Raw genomic sequence first — 20,250 nt, forward strand, 5'->3', positions numbered from 1 at the left:
CGGGCCAGTCTTGACAGACTCTGGGGTTGTGCGCCCATCTCACTTAAAAGGCCAGGGGCCAGCGCTGTCCGGAGACACTTCCGGGTCACGTGGCCAGCGTGACATCGCTGCTCTGGCCAGAGCCAGAGCCAGAGCCACACACGGAAACACCGTTTACCTTCCCGCTGGTAAGCGGTCCCTATTTATCTACTTGCACCCGGAGGTGCTTTCGAACTGCTAGGTTGGCAGGCGCTGGGACCGAGCAGCGGGAGCGCACCCCGCCGCAGGGATTCGAACCGCCGACCTTTCGATCGGCAAGTCCTAGGCGCTGAGGCTTTAACCCACAGCGCCACCTGCGTCCCAGTGTGACTTACTTCTGAGTAAATATGCAGAGAGGTGGGTTGCAATGGTGCACGCTTAGGATCGTGCTCCTAATAAGTCCAAAATAAATACTATCCTTTTGTAATTGCAGTCGCCTCTCTGCACATATTGAACTGAAGTAGGAAAAAAACTTTATCTGTTTGTGTGTTGATTGTGAATACAAATTGTAGTTAAAGTACCTCCACGATTCTTTCTGGAGCAGAAATCAACTTTAATTTGTGAAAACATTCAAGCTTTTGAAGTAATTTTAGGTTCACATAGCTTTTTTGTGTGAGAGGGGAAAAAATTGAAGTTAAGAGTTTGCATATTCTTACAGATCAATGTATCCCAGTGAAAATATCACTGTGGACTTTGCCTTTTCAGTTATCGGGAGTTAATACGTTAATAACTCTTAATGGGATATACAAACAGAACTGAAGAGTTCTAATTCCCCATGCTCAGTGTGACTCAAGTAACCATATTCCTTCCAACTAAGACAAAAGTGCCTACTACAACCTGCTGTTTATACAGGAAGGATAAGATACAGTCCACAATGGATCCCATGTTCTGTCATTACGTAATCTCCATTCCCTGACATTATTTACTTAGTATTCCATTTTTTTACCAGAGTTAGAGAAGTTCACAACAGTCATAAGATGTAAAAGATCTATCAATAACCTTACAGTCATAACGACAAACAAAAATACCCCCAAGAACATAGGAAGCTACCTTATATCAAGTCAGGCTTTTTGCCCATCTATTCTTTCTGGGTGTTGTTTTCCAGGGTTTCACGCAGGGATGTTTCCCAGAACCTGCCGCTGGGTCCTTTTAAGTGGACATGCCTTAAGGTTGAGCCTGGGCCCTTCTGCATGCATCACAAGTGCTCTGCCGCAGAGCTATGGTCCAGTGGAAACAGGAATATCTGCCTGATACACTTTTGCCTTCCTACTGCAAATGAAAGTATTGTTCTGAGACCACTGTGACCTGCTACAGAAGTGATGGGTGACTTACTTATTTACTCAATAATTTCCAGGAACACTTTCCTCATTTGATGGATTGTTGATGACTGCTTCAAAATTCTTACATGTGTCTTTCAGAGGATTCTGGAGCATGTTCTAAGGCAGTAGCCTTTAATAATTTCAAACCAGGGACCCACCTTTAGCCCAAACTTACATTGGGAGACCCATTTCTTTTCTCTTTTTTGCCACCTGCTGTTTCAAATTTCCTTAGATCATGGCCCCATGTTGGGTCCCAGCTCACTAGCTGAAGATCAGTGGTCTAAGGCAGAGATGGAAAACTTTGGACCACATGTCTCTATTTGGCCATTAAGACTCTCCCTGTTCCTCTGGCCACATCTCTTACTGGCCCTGCTCAAACCCTCAAGTAATTTTGTGTGGCTATAATGTTTCCTTGGTCTCCGATAATTTGTCTTGTTTGGATGAGGGCTGGAGAGGTGTATATGTGTGTAGAAACCTCTGGTATTTGTGTGCCTGAAATGTAACTTGTTGTGCAAAAGTAAGTCTTCCATCCATTGCTCTGCCCGCTACAGACCAGTGGCTCCTAGAAGGTTGTCCCTGAAAGAATGCAGTCCTTGGACTGGAAAAAACAAAAACCCTCCAACCCTGGTCTAGGTTGCAGTCGGCTGACAAGCACACAGCCAGGTTTGTTAAGCTCACTTGTCACCCTAGAATGCTTCCATTACTTTTCTTCAACTATGCATTTCAGGGTAAATCAGTAATAGTTCCCCAACAGTCTTTCAGGCAGCATATCCATAATTATCTATCTTCTCATCAAGAAATCCCTGAAGAGTTTCAGTTAAATCCCAGAGTTACTTGGAACACACTTTGCAAATACTAATTTAAGCAAATATTTGGAGCAGATTACATATTACTGCTAATGAATAGCTTTTATGTTTGTTCCCTAAAACTAATTAGACAGGGAAGAATAAAACTAAAATAAAAAATAAAATAAAATAAAAATATGCCATCTTTTGCAAAATTAAAAACATTTTTGCGTCCACACTGACTTAAGTACAACAAAGAAAACACTAAACAGATTGGTTTAAAATCTGAAACTTGTGGTTTATTGTGATGTTCAAACACACACTGTTTCCCCCCACTGCATTCTGTTGTATTGATTGTCAATGTCAGTGACTCTATAAAGCACCCCAGAATTTTGGCACATATTTGTGAGAAGAAATGCATAGCATTGCACTATAAAAATTCTAAAAGGCCCTCATGAGACCTTGTTCTTTCATTTTGTATAAGAAGGCTAGCATGTTTTGTGTCTACTGTGTTGAGGATTGATGATAAGCCTTTAAATGTTCGAATTTTAAATGTCTGTTGGTGGCAATGGCATTTTAATTGTTGTTAACAGTGGGAGAGACTATGTCAGGTCTATTAACACCTGACGTTCTAGAAAAGGGATGTTAAAGCTAAAATAGGAGCCTGTGGCCCTCCATATGTTGTTGGATTCCAGCTCTCATCCATTCCACCTGCTGGTCCAAAAACTCTCTCCCCCATTTTGCTCTAGAATTTAGGAAACTTTATGTGGGCATAGAGGATTGTGAATGCCTTACTACAGCCCTCCCCTCCAGTATCCTGCCAGTAAGTTGACAAAACCTTCAGTCTTCAGCTCATTACATGAATCTACACACATATTGCCTTATTATAGTGGAATTTAATTCCGGATCAACATATATGTTCATGCAACATTGCAGGAATGCTTTAGAATGGCAGTGAAGGGAACTTAGAGATGGCCAGTATTGGCTTAAGATCTGCATAGCATTTCATGCAGCTGAGAGTTCCAGTACACAAGGCTAGTGAGAATGAGACACACTAAAAATAACTGAATTTAAAATGGAAAATTGCTGTAATAGATGAAATTAAATGCAGAGAGCTATGCTGAAACAATAATATTGCTTCCTTCTAATTTTTTTGAGAACAAGAAAAGTTGCAACCCTGAAATCAAGCACGTATGCTTGTTGTGGGCAAACAATATTTCAGTTCTTACCCTCTCATGGGGATTCATTTGCGTCTGGCTTGCTGTTTTCACCACCCAAAAATAGGAATGGCATCCTTATTTCTAGTCCTATCTTGTACTCAGTTCTGTTAATAATAATTTTTAATAGGCTGATTGGCTGAGGAGGAACAATGAAAAACATATGCCTTAGGTTTTAGGAAATGATAAAGGCAGCCTCAATCTACCAAAGCTTCACACTGAGTAACAATAAACAATAATCATAAATACATTCAAAAGATAGGCAGAGCAATCCTATACTTTATTCTGCCGGAAATAGCTTTGCGAATGGAGGCATCTGCAAGTGTATTAGAAGAGTTCTGCTGGCGTATTTGTCATGCCACCAGCATATTTGGCATTCCACCAGCATAGCATTTATTTGAAACATTTATATGCCATCTTGAAGAGTAAACTCTTCCAAAGAGGTTTCCAATAAAATTAATATATAGTACAATATACTCACAAGTAAAATATCAGCAAACCAACAGCTGATAAAGCAAGCAACCCACAATTTACTAAAATATAATTGCAGCCAACAATTGGCAAGGCAGTTTACAACATAAAATCTTACTAAAAAAAAAAAAGCAATTAATACTGGTAGGTTTAAAAATGCAAGTTTCAAAAGAAGGCAGGGTTGACTCCTACCAGACCTCTACTTGCAAGGAGTTCCACAGGCAGGGCCTGTCACTCCAAAGGCTTGATCCCTGGTGGAAGAGAACATAGCCATCAGGGTTAGTAGACACGGACAGCCTCATCCTCCATGTAAAAGTGTATTTTAGCTTCTTATACCACACAGACCTATTGTGAAGCTCAATTATATGTGGTGGCACCTGGTTCCAAACATCACAGTAAGCAAATGGCTTAGTTCATGGGTAGGCAAACTAAGGCCCGGGACCAGATCCAGCCCAATTGCCTTCTAAATCTGGCCTGCGGGCAGTCCAGGAATCAGCGTGTTTTTACATGAGTAGAATGTGTCCTTTTATTTAAAATGCATCTCTGGGTTATTTGTGGGGCATGGGAATTCATACATTTTCCCCCAAATATATTCCGGCCCCCCACAAGGTCTGAGGGACAGTGGACCTGCCCCCTGCTGAAAAGGTTTGCTGACCCCTGGCTTAGTTTGTGGTAAACTCTGGCTTACTAGAATTCACAAACATGCAGTTTCCCTGAGAGGAGTTCACTGCTGCTTTGCTCCTACCCCAGTGGGTTTTTTTTTTTTTTAAATTTCTCTGCCAAGCAAAGTTTGGCTTGGCATGTTGTCTGAACACAAGCTCTTAAGTTCTCTTCTTGCGAGCCATGAGCAGTCCCTGTAAGCAATAGTTTGTCTTACTGTGGCAGGCAAACAAGGACAATTGCTGAAGGTATTTCTCTCCCGTGAAGCCCAAAATACTGAATAGGTTATTTTTCCTTCCAGGGTACCAACCCTGCTCTAAAATGTGTGTATGCAATTATCTTTTGCTTCTGTCTGCTCTGTGCAACTCCTCCTTTGATGTGAACCATGAATAGTATTGTTTTTAGAATGTTCTCTCTTGGCCTCATTATTTCTTTTTTCCAATTACAACAAGTTGTTTCCATTCCCTTCATAGATTTCCCCAAAACCAGTTTTCTAGATTTATATCTCCCCAAGATTTGAAAAAACTGCTTTGGGTTCTTTGAGGAGAAAATGAATTTCCTTCTCTGCACAGCCCTTATCTCCGCCTGCATTCCTCCACTCCCCGCGATCTGCCTAGACTTCTCCACCTTCCCTTTGTCTTTCTCTCCTCCTCTCCAGAATGCGTGCCTTCTTTCATGTTGGCGAATGTGCCTGGAGCCACCTTCCAGCTCTTTTTCTCCATCCAGCCTTAAACACATCTATAAACTCTCAACAAAACATTTGAGTTATCATTCTGTTTCATTGTTAGTTAGCCTGTAATTAAAGCTGTTCACGCGTGAAAGAGAAAATACATTATACAGATCTCTAAGCAGGCACTTGACTAAAAGCCCTAAACCTTTAAAATGTTTCACAGTGGCCAGTTGCATTTCTGATTTTCATTTTCTAAATGGTTTGTTGCCACAGAATATATTTATTGTAGTCACTGGGCATGTGACCCAGAGTCACTGAAGGTATTATCCAAGACACCAAGATGTGTGTCAGAAGCCTGGCAGTTGTGTTAGTTGTTAATTTGGGTTCCACTAAGTAGGTTCTACTTAGAGTAGATCCTTTGAAATTAAAGATCCCGAACTAGTCATGCCCATTAGTTTCAATGGTCTGGTTCACTCACAAACCATGGTTTAGCATGGGGGAGGGGACTCCCAGGGAGGAAATTGTGGCTGTTTTGCTCATGCTTTAGTTCTCTCCAGGCTAACCGTGCCCTATAACCAAGGTTTGTCCTATGGTTTTACAGCTCATGGTTTGTTGTTGAAATGTGCTTGATGTGTGGCAGGAATATAACAGATGGGACAAGGGGCAAAGTGGAGAGCTTAGAATCGTAGAAACAGAGAAGCAGAAATAACCTCAAAGGCTATCTAGTTTAACTCCATGCAACAGAAAATCTACTGTTGTGCAGCAGATGGCTTAGTTCATGGGTAGGCAAACTAAGGCCCGGGGCCAGATCCGGCCAGATTGCCTTCTCAATCCGGCCTGCGGACGGTCCGGGAATCAGCATGTTTTTACATGAGTAGAATGTGTCCTTTTATTTAAAATGCATCTCTGGGTTATTTGTGGGGTCTGCCTGCTGTGTTTACATGGGTAGAATGTATGCTTTTATTTAAAATGCATCTCTGGGTTATTTGTGGAGCATAGGAATTCATCCCCCCCCCAAAAAAAAAAATAATAATCCGGCCCACCACATGGTCTGAGAGATGGTGGACTGGCCCATGGCTGAAAAAGGTTGCTGACCCCTGGTCTATAACTTCCAAGGCAATCCATTTCTTCCTCAAGCAGCTCATACCATGAACACATATTTCCTGAAGTCTAATCAAAATCTCCTTTATTGTATTTTGGGGCTATTGGTTCATGTACTGCCCTGTGGAGCAACAGAAAACAAATTTGCTCCATCATCCATTTGAAGATGGCTGCTGTGTCACCTCTAAATGGTCTCTTCTGCTGTGTGTCCCCCACAACTTTCCTCATATGCCTTGCCCTCCAGGACCCTTGTCATCTTTGTTACGCTCCTCTGGACACGCTCCAGTTTGTTGGCAGCCTTCTTAAACTTTGGTGTGCAGAACCACAATCCCAGTAAAGATCAGCTGGATGCAGGATAGTAACAACTGAGGAGCAAGGACTGAGATTAGAGATGTTGGCCAGCCCTGAGAGGATGAATAATAAATTCTCAGATGGTGCAGATCCTGCAGATAGAAACAGCACAGGAGTGTGTAAGGACACATGGACATTTCCAGAAACTTGTGTGTCCTACAGTGATCCCTAGGCTAGTATGAACTGTTGGTGTGTGTTCGTCTGTGTGTATGTTTAAGCAGGCTACTTTAAATGTTTATTATATTTGAAGGCTGATTTATCCCAGCTGTCATTTCCACTTTACACAGTCTTCTCTGTTTTCCATAGAGGTGAGGTCGCTGTTTGTAGTGCTAACTATTTCCATGGCAGTAGACTGTGATGCCATCAGTGGAAGATTTAGGCATTCCTCTGAGTACTGGCAATTAAAAATTATGGATTGTGAGATAAGGCTTGCCTTTACCAAGCTCTATGGCATTATAGCCCACATGGGGCTTGGAAACCATTGCTTAATTCTTTGGGGCCTTAGCATGGGTAATGGAATAAGTGAATTGGCGTTGTTTGATCTTAGAAGGAAAACAGTTATGTTTAAAATGAAATAAAATCAGCAACTCAAAAGCGTTTTCTGTGCTTGTGTGGAAAGAACACATATAAATTGCAGTCTGATGACTACAGTTTGTGCACTGAAATTCCCAGAGAAATTTCTATTGCTATGCATCAGTTGGGAGCATTTCAGTTTGCCTGTCATGTGACATTGTTTTTGAATGAACATGCAATGAAAAACTAGCTTTAGCCCTTATGAAACTTAAAAGTTAGCCCCACTGCATTCAGTAGAGCTTACTTCCAGCTTAGTGTGCATATGATTGTGGCCTTAACCTTTCCATCATGTGCGTTTAAGAAATATGTTTGCCAGAGAACGGTAACCTTTTGATATTAGATAGTATGATTGCAAAACTGTGTCAGCTGGCTTTGTTCCATTCCAGTCAAAGTTATTTGAGATTCAGGTATGCTGGATTAACAAATTTATAGACTACAGATCTGATCATAGCACAGGCTTCCTCCTGACATCTATGGATATATCCTTCTTTAAATTATATATTTTGGGTTATAGGCAATGTTAATCATACTCAGAGTAGACCCATTGAAATTAATGGATATGACTAACTTAGGTCTATTCATTTCAGTAAATCTCCTTTGAGTAAAGCTTAGTGTGTCTACTGCTACAGAAGCAGCCTATGAAATGGATCAGTTAAAAGTTGTTATGAAATAGGAGAAGGCTATACTGTATAAACAATTTGGAAAACTGTTCTGCTGGAATTGCACCAAATGTGTTCGTGTGCACAGAAAATTAAGATAAAAAATAGAAAAAGGGATTAGTAGCACTATGGAAAGTGTGTGGGGAGGGTAAATTTAAAAACTGTTTCTGTTCCTTAAAATCTCCACTGGATGCAGCTATTTTAGCAACAGTTTAACAAAAATGGAATCATTCCAGTGGAATTTTAACAGTAATCAGGTCAGGCCCCTGAACAGGGTTAAGGAAATTTTGAGTGATAATAAGGCCGCTAGTATTTGAATATCTTCAAATAAGAGAGAGTTCAGATACAGAGTGGAATTGAGACAGTTAAATACTGTTGAAGGATTAATTTGAGATAAACCAAGAAATATGCTGTTTGAAATTTACCAAATTATACTGAGTAAGAGAGAAGACAGAAAATAGGATTACACTTGAAAATGGGAAGCAATGATAGGAGAGGGGTTCTAGAGGATATGGGGGAATATATGAACAATATCAATTGTATCAATATCATTAATAAAAAAACTCAAGTTATAGACTAGGTGATATTCAACACTTTTAAAAGGGTATATGTGATACTGGTAACACTAACTCTTGGAAGTGTTGAACAGAGTGGATGTTATCCACTGTTGGTGGACTTCCCAGAGGCAAAACATTTATTTCAAGAAATCATATTTCATATTAGCAGGATATCTTTTATATGGTATTAGCAGCTAGAATGCTGCGTGTAAAATACTGGGGGAAAGGAAATTCCTCTAAAAGAGTGGTTCACTAAACTATGGGAATTTGCAACTGTAAGTAAAATTAGATGGAATTTTAGGGTTAGACAAGAAAAGCAGAGGATTAATAGATTTGAACAAGAATGAGACCTGTTTAAGAATTTTAAGGATGATCAGGTGTAACACTGTGAGCAGAGGGTTTCCCACGACTGGTAGAAAGTGGCATGAGAAGTGGTGCATGGCATCACGTTGGCATCAGTTGTCCGTCTAGTGCTAAAAATGAGTGCTGTGTGCTAGACTGCAGAAATCAGGCAGTGGCTGCAGACATGGCTAATATTTAATCCTGATGAGGGTTAAGAGGGCAAAAAATAATCACTTCTGGGTGCTAGAATTCTGATGATGCAGTTTCTTCTTTGCCATCAGCACCCATTATCTGGACATAAATTGAATTTGTAAGTCTTGAACGCTGAACGGATAATATAAGTGGCACCAGCTTCCAAGGAATCTGGGAAAGGAGGGGACTTGTAAAAATCCTGTTGTCAAAGCTAAAGTATGGCTGGCATCCTTGTCCTGCCCTTTTCATCTCTTATGTACAAGCTGTGAGAGGCTGTCTTCTCATGCCTTGTTACAAGTGTGCTCAGTTGCCCACATTGCTGAGATGTAGCCACCCTGAGCCTTTGTAGTTAGGTAGTGACAGAAGAGGAACATTTCTCCCAGTGATCTATCTCCTTGCATGATCATCCTACATAGATCCTCCATGGGAATGTGAAACTCGACTCACACAGGAGCCAATTTGTCCCAGGTCTTGTATTATATGGACTCTGTTCATTCTTACAGCTCAGTCCAAAGGCGGAATCAACAAGACTTGCAAAAATAAGATTCTTCATAGACAATATGTTGAGCCAGTGTCTTCTGTTAGCAACCTGGCTACTATTTGTCCCAAGCAAGCCCTCACTCTGGTTGTCATAACCAAAGTTGTGAGGAACCAGTGGCAAGGGACTCATCCAAATGCATTATACAGTGTTACCTCGGGTTAAGTACGTAATTCGTTCCAGAGGTCTGTTCTTAACCTGAAACTGTTCTTAACCTGAAGCACCACTTTAGCCAATGGGGCCTCCTGCTGCCGCTGCGCCGCTGGAGCACAATTTCTGTTCTCATCCTGAAGCAAAGTTCTTAACCTGAGGTACTATTTTTGGGTTAGCAGAGTCTGTAACCTGAAGCATCTGTAACCTGAAGCGTATGTAACCCGAGGTACCACTGTACCTTCTTGATAGGAGATAATTTTTTACAAATTACAGTACCATGAGTAAATTTGACTTCCTCCCTGTCTCCCTTATTTGGTGTTTTTTTTTTCAAACTTACTTGGACTTTGGAGGTTGAGAGACGTGCTTTGGATGCCCTGCAAAGTTTTCACTCCATCTCACCATATTTTAAGATATTCACAAACTGAACATTGTGCTGTGTTGTCAACACCCTTATAACATTTTTTGTTGCCAGGAACAAAGTCCTGGGTAAACATCTTCTGCTATGTGGCATTTAGCATGCCTCCTTGCCAGTTCTTTTGCCCGTTTCCTTGGTTATTAAGTATTTTCTTTAAAGCAATGCATTTAAGACTTCTGCTCAAAACTCTTGATGTGTGACAAACCCAGTACACCAAGGTTTATAAGCAGATCACTCACCATTGAAGATTTTTCTTTAGATTCCTTTTATTTAATATGCTTCTGTATATTTTCTATACATATGTGCAGGGGAGGAAGTCCTATTGAACAGACATGCTTAAAATTGCAGTGTAAAGTGACAGGTTGTTGAGCTCAGCCCCAGCGCACAATCGCACAATTTAACATGTTGCTCTGTGGTAGCGGTAGCAGCAGCTATGGCAGTTGCTCTCAGACCCCTTATCTGAATGGTCTTCCCCAGCCGTAGGTAGTAGGGTTTCACGCTTTGTATCAATTTTTATTCCTGTATGTGTTAACAGTGCTACAAATAAATGAGTCACTGCTCCACTTTCCTGAATGAAACAAAAATAGGATGGGGGAAGGCGGTCATATCAGATTTTTCCAGGGGATTTTGCTTTGCATCCACAATTCTCTCATGATGTAACATAAGTAAGGACCGATGAAGAGAGGCTATAGTTGAGAATGAATTCAGTCGTACTGTGGGATTTCTGATAGTCTTTGGCAAGGCAGTAAATTCTGACCACTGAATACAAATGGTCTCAATCCATCTCTATGTTAATGTTTGAAAAAATACTTATGTAGGACCTTTTCTGTTACTTATTTAAAAAAGTGCTTGGAGTTCCCCAGTAAAAACCTACTGAGTTTTGAGATCTATGGGGAGGCCTGGCTTGTGGTACCCTCATGAGTATGAGCTGGAGTGAGTAGCAGGGTCTTCTCAGTGGCAGCACCTCGTTTTTTGAACTCCTGCCCAGAATAGATACAGATGTCCTCTTCTTTATATTCATCCAGGTAGCAGCTGGTGACCTACCTATTTCTTCAGGTTTTTGGAGCATAGTGAGAGTAGCCCTGTTGGATTAACTGAGTGTGATATGTGTTTTAACTTGTTTATGTTGAATTTTACAAATGTCAGCAGCTCCGGGATCTGCATGAAGTATAAGGGGGGGGGGATATTTTTGTGCCACCTACCCTTCATCAAGTCAGGTTCTTGGGTGCAGCATATATCGTGTCAAATTTCTGAAACTGAAGGATGGCAGCTCACACACCAGGTGACCATAGAGACTGGGAGTCCCCAATATGGCACCCTTAGACACCCTGATACCTGCGGATACCTGTCAGTTTCTTTCTCTTTTTTTAAAAGACTTTTGTAGGGGGAGTTGGTTGTTTGGGGGGTGTTCTTTTCTTTTATGCTATATTCCTGATATAGTGGGGGATCCCTGATGTAGGCAGACTGCATTCCTGTCTATCATTCCATCAGTCCCTCAAGAAGAATCCTTCAGAGAGGCTGTGTCTCAAAGCACCATCAGCAGTGATATGGTGCCAGAAAGAGAACAGGTAGTGCAAAATAGCTATTATATTAACAAAGGTCAATATTAATTGGCAATATGCACAATTAAACTGGGAAGAAAATTGGGGAAAGAGTTGATTTAATTTAATTCTGATTACATTACAGAGTTTGCTGTATACAATGGAATGGAAATTATGTTAACTCATCTGTAGACTATTTTAGTGGTGTGCACATATCCATTTCACTTGCAGTGTATGTAATTCTAACCATGCTTACATCAGAAATAATTCCCACTGAGCACAATGGGAATTATTCCTTGATAAGTCTGCGTAAGGTGGCAGTCTGAATGTTTATGTCACTTATGAATTACCGTAGAAAATGTTGTAGGCAACAATTGTGAACATCCTAACAAAGTTGTTTGGGTTTAGTTTGTAATGTTAGCTGTTTCTGTGTATGTGTGCTTTTGGTCTATTATGCAGTTTTGTGGCAATGTTAGTAAGTGTAGAATTCTGATGCTTCCTTACTCGTACAGATTACTCATCATTGTCAATTCAAAGCAGCGGTCTGAAATGCCTTTTAAGCTAGTCTGATGAAAAGCAAAATCTAATAATTGCTTCTCATTGCAGAAATCTGTGACAAGATAATAGCATTACATTTTAACAATACTTCTATTTTATTAATAGCTGTATCGGTAAAAGTGAACCTTCCATAACTGCGTATAGATGAGTGTTTGGGAGTATGTTTAATATGCAAGGTGGAAATGTGTTTGAGGAAGAATTGTTCTTTCTGATGATTGCTCTCTCTGTGTGTGTGTGTGTGTGTGAGAGAGAGAGAGAGAGAGAGAGAATTACATAGAATTTGCTGAGTGGTTTTCATCAGATTCCTAGCATAATTGTGCAATTGCATTTTTTGTAAAAAAAAATAGTTAGGTTTTAATTTTTTTATAGCATATGTTATCATTATCAGCAAAGGTAACTGTCTCATCCTCTTCTATTAAGCCATGGATGGGGAAATTGTGGCCCTCCAAATGTTGGCTTCCGACTCCCAATGACCAGGGGTGATGAAAATGGTAATCCAGCAACAGTGGGGGAGCACCAGTTTCCCTAGCTCTATGCAAAGTTGTTGACCCGGGAACTTTAAAGCTTTATTTTGGACCTTGTGGTTCATGGTACCACCTTCTGCTGTGACATATCTGTTAACAACAAAGTTCAATGCATCTGTTTTAAGGCCTGTTTTTCTTCATACTAGTTATAGTGGTGGAGAAGATTTGAATGGAGAGGCTTATAATGAAAGAGACTGCATTTACCTATACAGTGTTACCTCAGGTTAAGTACTTAATTCATTCCGGAGGTCTGTACTTAACCTGAAACTGTTCTTAACCTGAAGCACCACTTTAGCTAATGGGGCCTCCCGCTGCTGCCGCGCCGCCAGAGCACGATTTCTGTTCTCATCCTGAAGCGAAGTTCTTAACCCGAGGTACTATATCTGGATTAGCAGAGTCTGTAACCTGAAGCGTCTGTAACCTGAGGTACCACTGTACTGGATTACTATTGTAAGTACTTTTGGATGTATCCCAATAGCTTTGATTCCTCTATTACATTATGTATATGCCCAATTGGTATGAGGTTTGTAATTCTTATGATTTCAGTTGTTAATTCACTCAAACCCCATATTATATTTCTTTCTTTAACTGCCAGCCTTACCACACGCCTGCCAAAAGCTGGAGAAACCATACACGGTCACAGGTTTTTCTCTGGATTTGGAGGGAAAGGTGCCAACCAGTGTGTCCAAGCTGCTCGACTTGGGGCGAAAACCTCCATGATATGCATGGTAAGCGTCTTCTGGGTTCACACCTGTTCCAAATATACGTATGGTCGTAAGTGTATTTTTAAAAAGCAGCAGTGAAAAACAAATTAAGAGCAGAGGGTTCAAGTCAGCTTTCTAGCAGTGCACCTTAAGCTAGCTCCTCAGAAGCCTGGTTAGAAAGGATGGTCTTTATTGCTTTCCTTAAAAACAACAGTGGGGCAAGTGGGGCATACAGTGGTGCCCCTCAAGACGAATGCCTCGCAAGACGGAAAACCCGCTAGACGAAAGGGTTTTCCGTTTTGGAGGTGCTTCGCAAAACGAATTTCCTAAGGGCTTGCTTCGCAAGACGAAAATGTCTTGCGAGTTCCTGCGGGTTTTTTCCCCTCCCCCCCCCTTTTCTAAGCCGCTTATCTGCTTATCTGCTAAGCCGATAAGCCGCTAAAAGCCACTAATAGCGCTAATCCGCTAAGCCGTCAATGGGCTTGCTTCTCAAGACGAAAAAACCGCTAGACGAAGAGACTCGCGGAACGGATTAATTTCGTCTTGCGAGGCACCACTGTATTTTCCTCAGGAGGGAACTTGATATAATGGGTACCCCCACTGCAAAAAGCTCTGTTTGTCAGGCTGCAGGGAATCCGACCCACCCTCCACAGTAGGCTGCCAGGAATAGACAAAACAAAATAAAAAAAATTCTTCCAGTAGCACCTTAAAGACCAACTAAGTTAGTTCTTGGTATGAGCTTTCGTGTGCATGCACACTTCTTCAGATACCTGAAGAAGTATCTGAAGAAGTGTGCATGCACACTGGTATCTGAAGAAGTGTGCATGCACACGAAAGCTCATACCAAGAACTAACTTAGTTGGTCTTTAAGGTGCTACTGGAAGAAATTTTTTTATTTTGTTTTGACTATGGCAGACCAACACGGCTACCTATCTGTAACAGGAATAGACAAAACAGGGAGAGTTCTTACCAATGTCTTTTTATTCAATATTCACAGAGAGAGGCCTAGAAATGCTGCCTCTTAGAGTAATGGCATTGCTCTGACTAATCCCCACCCCCCTTCTCTCTTCAGTCATCAACAGCACCACCCACTGTACGGTGGCTGCTTAGGGCCATTTGCCAACGAGCCCTTTGCTCTCCTATTTTCAATTCTCACTGGGTTCTGGGAGAAAGGGGGTCTGGATTGCTTTCTAGTGATAATGTGACAACCAGCTGCTCCGGCAGTTTCCCCCTCCTCCTCTCCCATTATTACCCAACTCTGCCCTTCCTCTACCTCTGAGCTGTGACTTTCCTCAAACCACTGTTGTAAATCTATGCTGTCTTCCTCTTCTTTGGAAGGTTCAGGAGGGGTAGGCGGTCTTCACCATTCCTCCAGTCCCTGACACTGTTTCTAGTAGCAGTATTCTTACTTGAGATGCTAGTGGCACCGTTTATAGCTCTGCTCAAGGGAGATATAGGAGTGGATAGTCTTTAAGGTATCCTAGGTAGAGACTATTTGAGATGGGGATAGGCTGTAGCTCAGTGGGTATAGCATGCAGAAGGTCCAAAGTTCATTTCTTAGCATTGCCAGGTAGGGCTGGGAGAGACCCCCTGGCTGACTTTCTGGAGTGCTGTTGCCAGTTATTATTTTTATTTTATTATTTATTTAATTTCTATACCGCCCTATACCCAAAGGTCTCAGGGGTATAGGGCGTATAAAATATCAAATACGTAAAATCGTATCAAATACATAAAATCAGTTAGTGTCAACAATACTGAGCTAGATGAGCCTGTGGTCTGACTCGGAATGAAACAGTTTCCTATGTTCTTATATTCCTGTTTTCCAAATGTCATTGGACTCAGCCCAACTTCCATCAGTCCTGACCATCAGTCCCAGACAGCATGTCCAGTGATCAGGGGTGATGAGAGCTGTAGTCTTAACAATTGGATGCAAGCTCTCCTCTCCTCTTTTGAAGGCTGAAACCTGCGCCTTGGACTTCTAATAATGCTGTAATGGACTAGTGAAAACAAACAAACCCTGTATTGCTGCATCCTGGACCAGCTGATGTTTCCAAAAATGTCTTCAAGGGCAAGCCCATGTATGTCATTAGTCAAGGCAAGAGATAGCCAAATCAGGCCAGACAATGGTTCAGCCCTTCCAGAAAGGGGTCCCCCAACTGGTGAAAATAACTCCTGGCCATAGACAGACACATCAACTTAAAGGAGCAAAGCCAAATTGACCGGTGCTCATAAGGACTGTGGCCCTACACCCACCTTTAACAGACCATCCACCCCCAGCATCTCCATTTTATCTGGCCGAGCTTCAGTTTTGTTCCTTTGCAGCACTTTAAGAATGAAAGTCGCCTCTGAACCTCAGTTGTGCTTTGTTAGCAAAGGCTTGGGTATGCTAAGTATGGAATGTAAAAAAGCTTTCAAATCATAGGTCACTGCCAACTGCATTTGTGATGCTTGCAGGACTGATGTGGGGAACAATCCTCTGAAAAAGCATTGCTGTTTTTGTTACATAACGGTGTGAGTGTGTCTATGACAACAATGAATTTAGAAGCTGAATTATGACATCCTAAGATATGATTTAATCCCCCCATCCCAAATTCATTTTACTAGATTTTTAATTTTTGATAACAAAGTTGAGATTCCTATGCAATAAAAATAAGAAAGATACTTCTTTAAAAAGTTGACCATAGAATTTAGTTATGCAGAACAGATAGTTGTTGTTGTTGTTAATTGAATTTATACACCGCCCTATACCCGGAGGTCTCAGGGCGGTTCACAGAATAAAAAACCCCAAACCAACCACAAAATACATAATCAACATAAAAACAACAACCCTGCCCCAAAACCCCACATTTTAAAAGGGCATAGTGCAGTAATAAATGCTTGTAAATACTCCTGCCCATCCCAATATAATTAATTTGCAGATTAACAGATTATTTTGATTCTGTAGGCCAATCTTAGCCAACAACATCCTGCTGGAACATTGGATACTAGGCTGCTGGAAGGGGCAGTCCAAAAATCAGGAGGGCACCCTATCATTGCAAAACCAATTACCTTCCCATTCAAAGTCTTACTTTTGTTATCAAATGCTTGAAGGAAGGGGCACAAGAAAGAAATGACGCCCAAATAGAAGGTATATTCTTCCCAAAGACCTGTCCTTGGATCCAATCCCTTCCAACTCTACAATTCTATGAAATTAGTACCATTTTTTTTTTATTCCAATCTGACTGAAATCAGTGGCTTGAAGCAAAAAGAAAAATTTAAAAAGTCTTAGATGGTTTTATGCTACATTCTGCACTACCCTAATGCATTCAACCACACAGAACACTCTAGGGAAGCATAGCTAATGTCAGCTCTGGTAAAATGTTAACATAGGAATCAAGGACCGACTGGGAATCCTGAAACCACAAATCGTTCCTGCTCAGTTTCAAGAACCACTTGACATGTTTATTTGTCTAATTTCTCTCTGGTCTGTGACCCCAATAGTCCATCTTTACCAAAGTGTCCCTGATGTCTATGTTCTCCCTTAGGAGCAGTGATATTCTTTAATGGCATCTTAATAGCATCTTCTAAAATGCTTTGTCTTGCTATATGCTTTTGAAATCACTTTCAACCCATGGTGCTAAACATTCGCTTAAAAATCTGGTTTTGTGGAGCTTGTTTTATGGATATCCTATTTTTGCATTTTTAAAATACTCTTCTCCCAGAGAGACCTTACACTACATTATTTTGCAATCACTTTATACGGTGAAAGAAATCCCAAGTGGGACATCGTAGAATCCTAAATATGAGTTGCAGCGATACAGCAAAATAATATGCCTATTAAACTTTCTGGGGGGAATTCAACATATGGTATGTGCATGGGGACATGATTCATTCTCACACTGAGATGTTTCCACCCCCTCCTCCCACCCCATGCACCCCTTAAACCTCTTTGGAGCTTCCCCCAAACCTCCAGAGCGGATTTAAGGGGTGGAGGAAGTCCCCCACTTCTTTGAATGGACCTTGTTATGCTCACGGAACAACTTGGTTAAATTCCACCTCATGTATTTGAAATGGTCTTACAAAACAGGAGTGCAGAATGCTTTAATGTTAAAATTTGCTGAAACTACAGCCTCAGTAAATCAAGATGCACAAGAAGAGAGTGTACCTCCCCCCCCCCTTGTTGATATAGAATATTTGCATTTGGAATACAATGCTATGACATGTGCAATATAAAGTTGCATAACATCAACTAAATGTAAGAGATCTAATGTTTTTTTTCACCTTTGCTGTGTAGGTTGGGAAGGATTCCTTTGGCAATGATTATCTTGAAAATTTTAAGAAACATGGGATTCCCACAGGTAAACGTTTCATATTCTAACTATGTTGCACCCAAGTAAATCACAGACCATCAGCGGTATGAGGGTGGGGGCAGCAGTGGCATCCTCCCAAGGCTGATGAGACAGTACCAAGGTCAGGAAAGCTCTGGGTTGGCAGTGGCAGCCTGCAGGTGTATGCCCACCTGCAGAGCCGCTGCCAAGCTAGAGCTCCCCTGACTTTTCCATGTCCACATCCTGCCCTATAGCCATCCTGATGAGCACAGGCCAGCCAGAGGCTACTGGATTAGACCCATAGAAATGAATGGGCAAGCTTCCAAGCAGTTTACAAGTATGCAAACCAATTACACAAGCATTAAAATATAAATATCCATAATTAAAATACCCAATAAAACAGCACTGTAATTGAAGCAGGAGAGTCGTGTCAAGAGATCAAGGGGAAGGCCTGCTTAAACAGGTATGTCTTAAAAAACTGGCCAAATGCCAATACAGATGGGACCTCTCCTTTTTCAGCAGAGTGGTTCTTCAACAACTAGGTCGCCAGTGAAAATCGTTACAGTGTGACGTGGATAAATGGATTCCGTTTGTTCATCCTAATGCCCTGACCCTGGCAATGCAGGGGAAGTCTGGCTTTCAGATAACCTGGTCCAGAGTTGTTACGTGCACAGAAAGCCCTAAACAACACCTTCAAACTGTTTTGGCGACTGATAGTTAGCAAATACAGGTCCCATAGCCCAGTTGTGACATGTACCTGGTAAGGGGCGCCACCCACCACTCTCCTCCTCTCCTCCCCCCCCCCCCCACTTTTCCTGCTTTCTCAACAGTCTTCTGCACCAGCCTTCTGCACCAGCTGCCATTTCCAGAAGAGCCTTAAGGGAAGCCCCACACAAAGCCCATTACAGTTGCCTAAATGTAAGGTTCCCAGCACAGGTGCCACAGTGACCAAGCTCCTTTCTGCTTTTGTGTTTTTTCTTTGTAGAGTGGAATTCTTATTGACCTGAAAGCCTGTTTGTTTGTTTTTTTGTTTGTTTGTTTGTTTGTTTGGCTGAGGGATGGGGAAAAACATGCTTTAAATAAATAAATTGTATTAACACAGTGAGTTGTTCTATAGCAAGTCAGAGACCATTGGCCCATCTAGCTCATCCTCTAATGTACTCAGCTGCCTCATCCCAGCCAAACGCAACAGATCACTTTGTTTTGCAGGAGAGGGCATCCTGCAGATGCCATCCTATAAGGAGATCAGTTTCAAATGATGCCAGCAGCACCTACCCTTTGAATAAACCCTCCCATTGCATATTGGATAGGTGTCACCTCTATGGGTTTTCAGCACCTCCTAAAGGCGTTCCTCTTTCAACAAGCCTTGAAAAAGATTTATCCCAATTGGTATCTGTCCTGGATCTGAATTGATTTTATGTGTGTAGTTGTGCTCACCCTGTGGAATGCCCTCCCATCAGATGTCAAGGAAATAAACAGCAATCTGACTTTTAGAAGACATCTGAAAGCAGCCCTGTATAGGGAAGTTTTTAATGTTTGATGTTTTAATGTGTTTGTTTGTTTTATTTTGCAGTAAGTTGCACAGAGTGTCTGGGGCAACCAAGTCAGATGGGCGGCTAATAATAATAATAATAATAATAATAATAGTGTTTTAATTGTCTTTATATGCAATTGTAATAATAATAATAATAATAATAATAATAATAATAATAATAATAATAATATAATGATGATGATAATAATAGTTTATTTATACCCCGCCCATCTGGCTGGGTTTCCCCAGCTACTCTGGGCGACTTTCAACAGAATATTAAAATACAATAGAAACATTAAAAGTTTCCCTAAACAGGGCTGCCTTCAGACATCTTCTAAAAGTCTGGTAGTTGTTGTTCTCTTTGACATCTCGTGGGATGCCACTACCAAGAAGGCCCTCTGCCTGGTTCCCTGTAACTTGGCTTCTCGCAGCAAGGGAACCGCCAGAAGGCCCTCAGTACTGGACCTCAGTGTCCGGGCAGAACGATGGGGGTGGAGACGCTCCTTCAGGTATACTGGACTGAGGCCGTTTAGGGCTTTAAATGTCAGCACCAACACTTTGAATTGTGCTCAGAAACGTACTGGGAGCCAATGTAGGTCTTTCAAGACTGGTGTTAATGTGGTCTCGGTGGCCGCTCCCAGTCACCAGGCTAGCTGCTGCATTCTGGATTAGTTGTAGTTTCCGGGTCACCTTCAAGGTAGCCCCACATAGAGCGCATTGCAGTAGTCGAAGCAAGAGATAACTAGAGCATGCACCACTCTGGTGAGGCAGTCTGCGGGCATGTAGGGTCTCAGCCTGCATACCAGATGGAGCTGATAAACAGCTGCCCTGGACACAGAATTGACCTGTGTCTCCATGGACAGCTGTGAGTCCAAAATGACTCCCAGGCTGCACACCTGGTCCTTCAGGAGCACAGTTACCCCATTCAGGTCCAGGAAGTCCTCCACACCTGCCCACCTCCTGTCCCCCCCAAAACAGTACTTCAGGATTCAGCCTCAATCTGTTAGCTGCCATCCATCCTCCAACCACCTCCAGACACTCACACAGAATCTTCACCGCCT

The 20,250-nt window shown here is 41.7% G+C and overlaps 1 protein-coding gene across 3 annotated transcripts in view; it reads left to right on the forward strand.

Moving 5' to 3' along the window:
- Nucleotides 1-20,250, forward strand: part of RBKS (ribokinase) — a 66,230-nt gene that overhangs the window by 1,231 nt on the left and 44,749 nt on the right. For all 3 annotated transcript variants that reach the window (XM_079969320.1, XM_079969319.1, XM_079969321.1), the window contains exons 2-3: nt 13,240-13,372; nt 17,622-17,685. In XM_079969320.1, the coding sequence (XP_079825446.1) occupies nt 13,240-13,372; nt 17,622-17,685 (197 nt within the window). The remainder of the gene's footprint in view (nt 1-13,239; nt 13,373-17,621; nt 17,686-20,250) is intronic.

Source organism: Podarcis cretensis (assembly GCF_951804945.1).
Source record: "Podarcis cretensis genome assembly, chromosome: 3".
In the NCBI taxonomy this organism is placed as follows: Eukaryota; Metazoa; Chordata; class Lepidosauria; order Squamata; family Lacertidae; genus Podarcis; species Podarcis cretensis.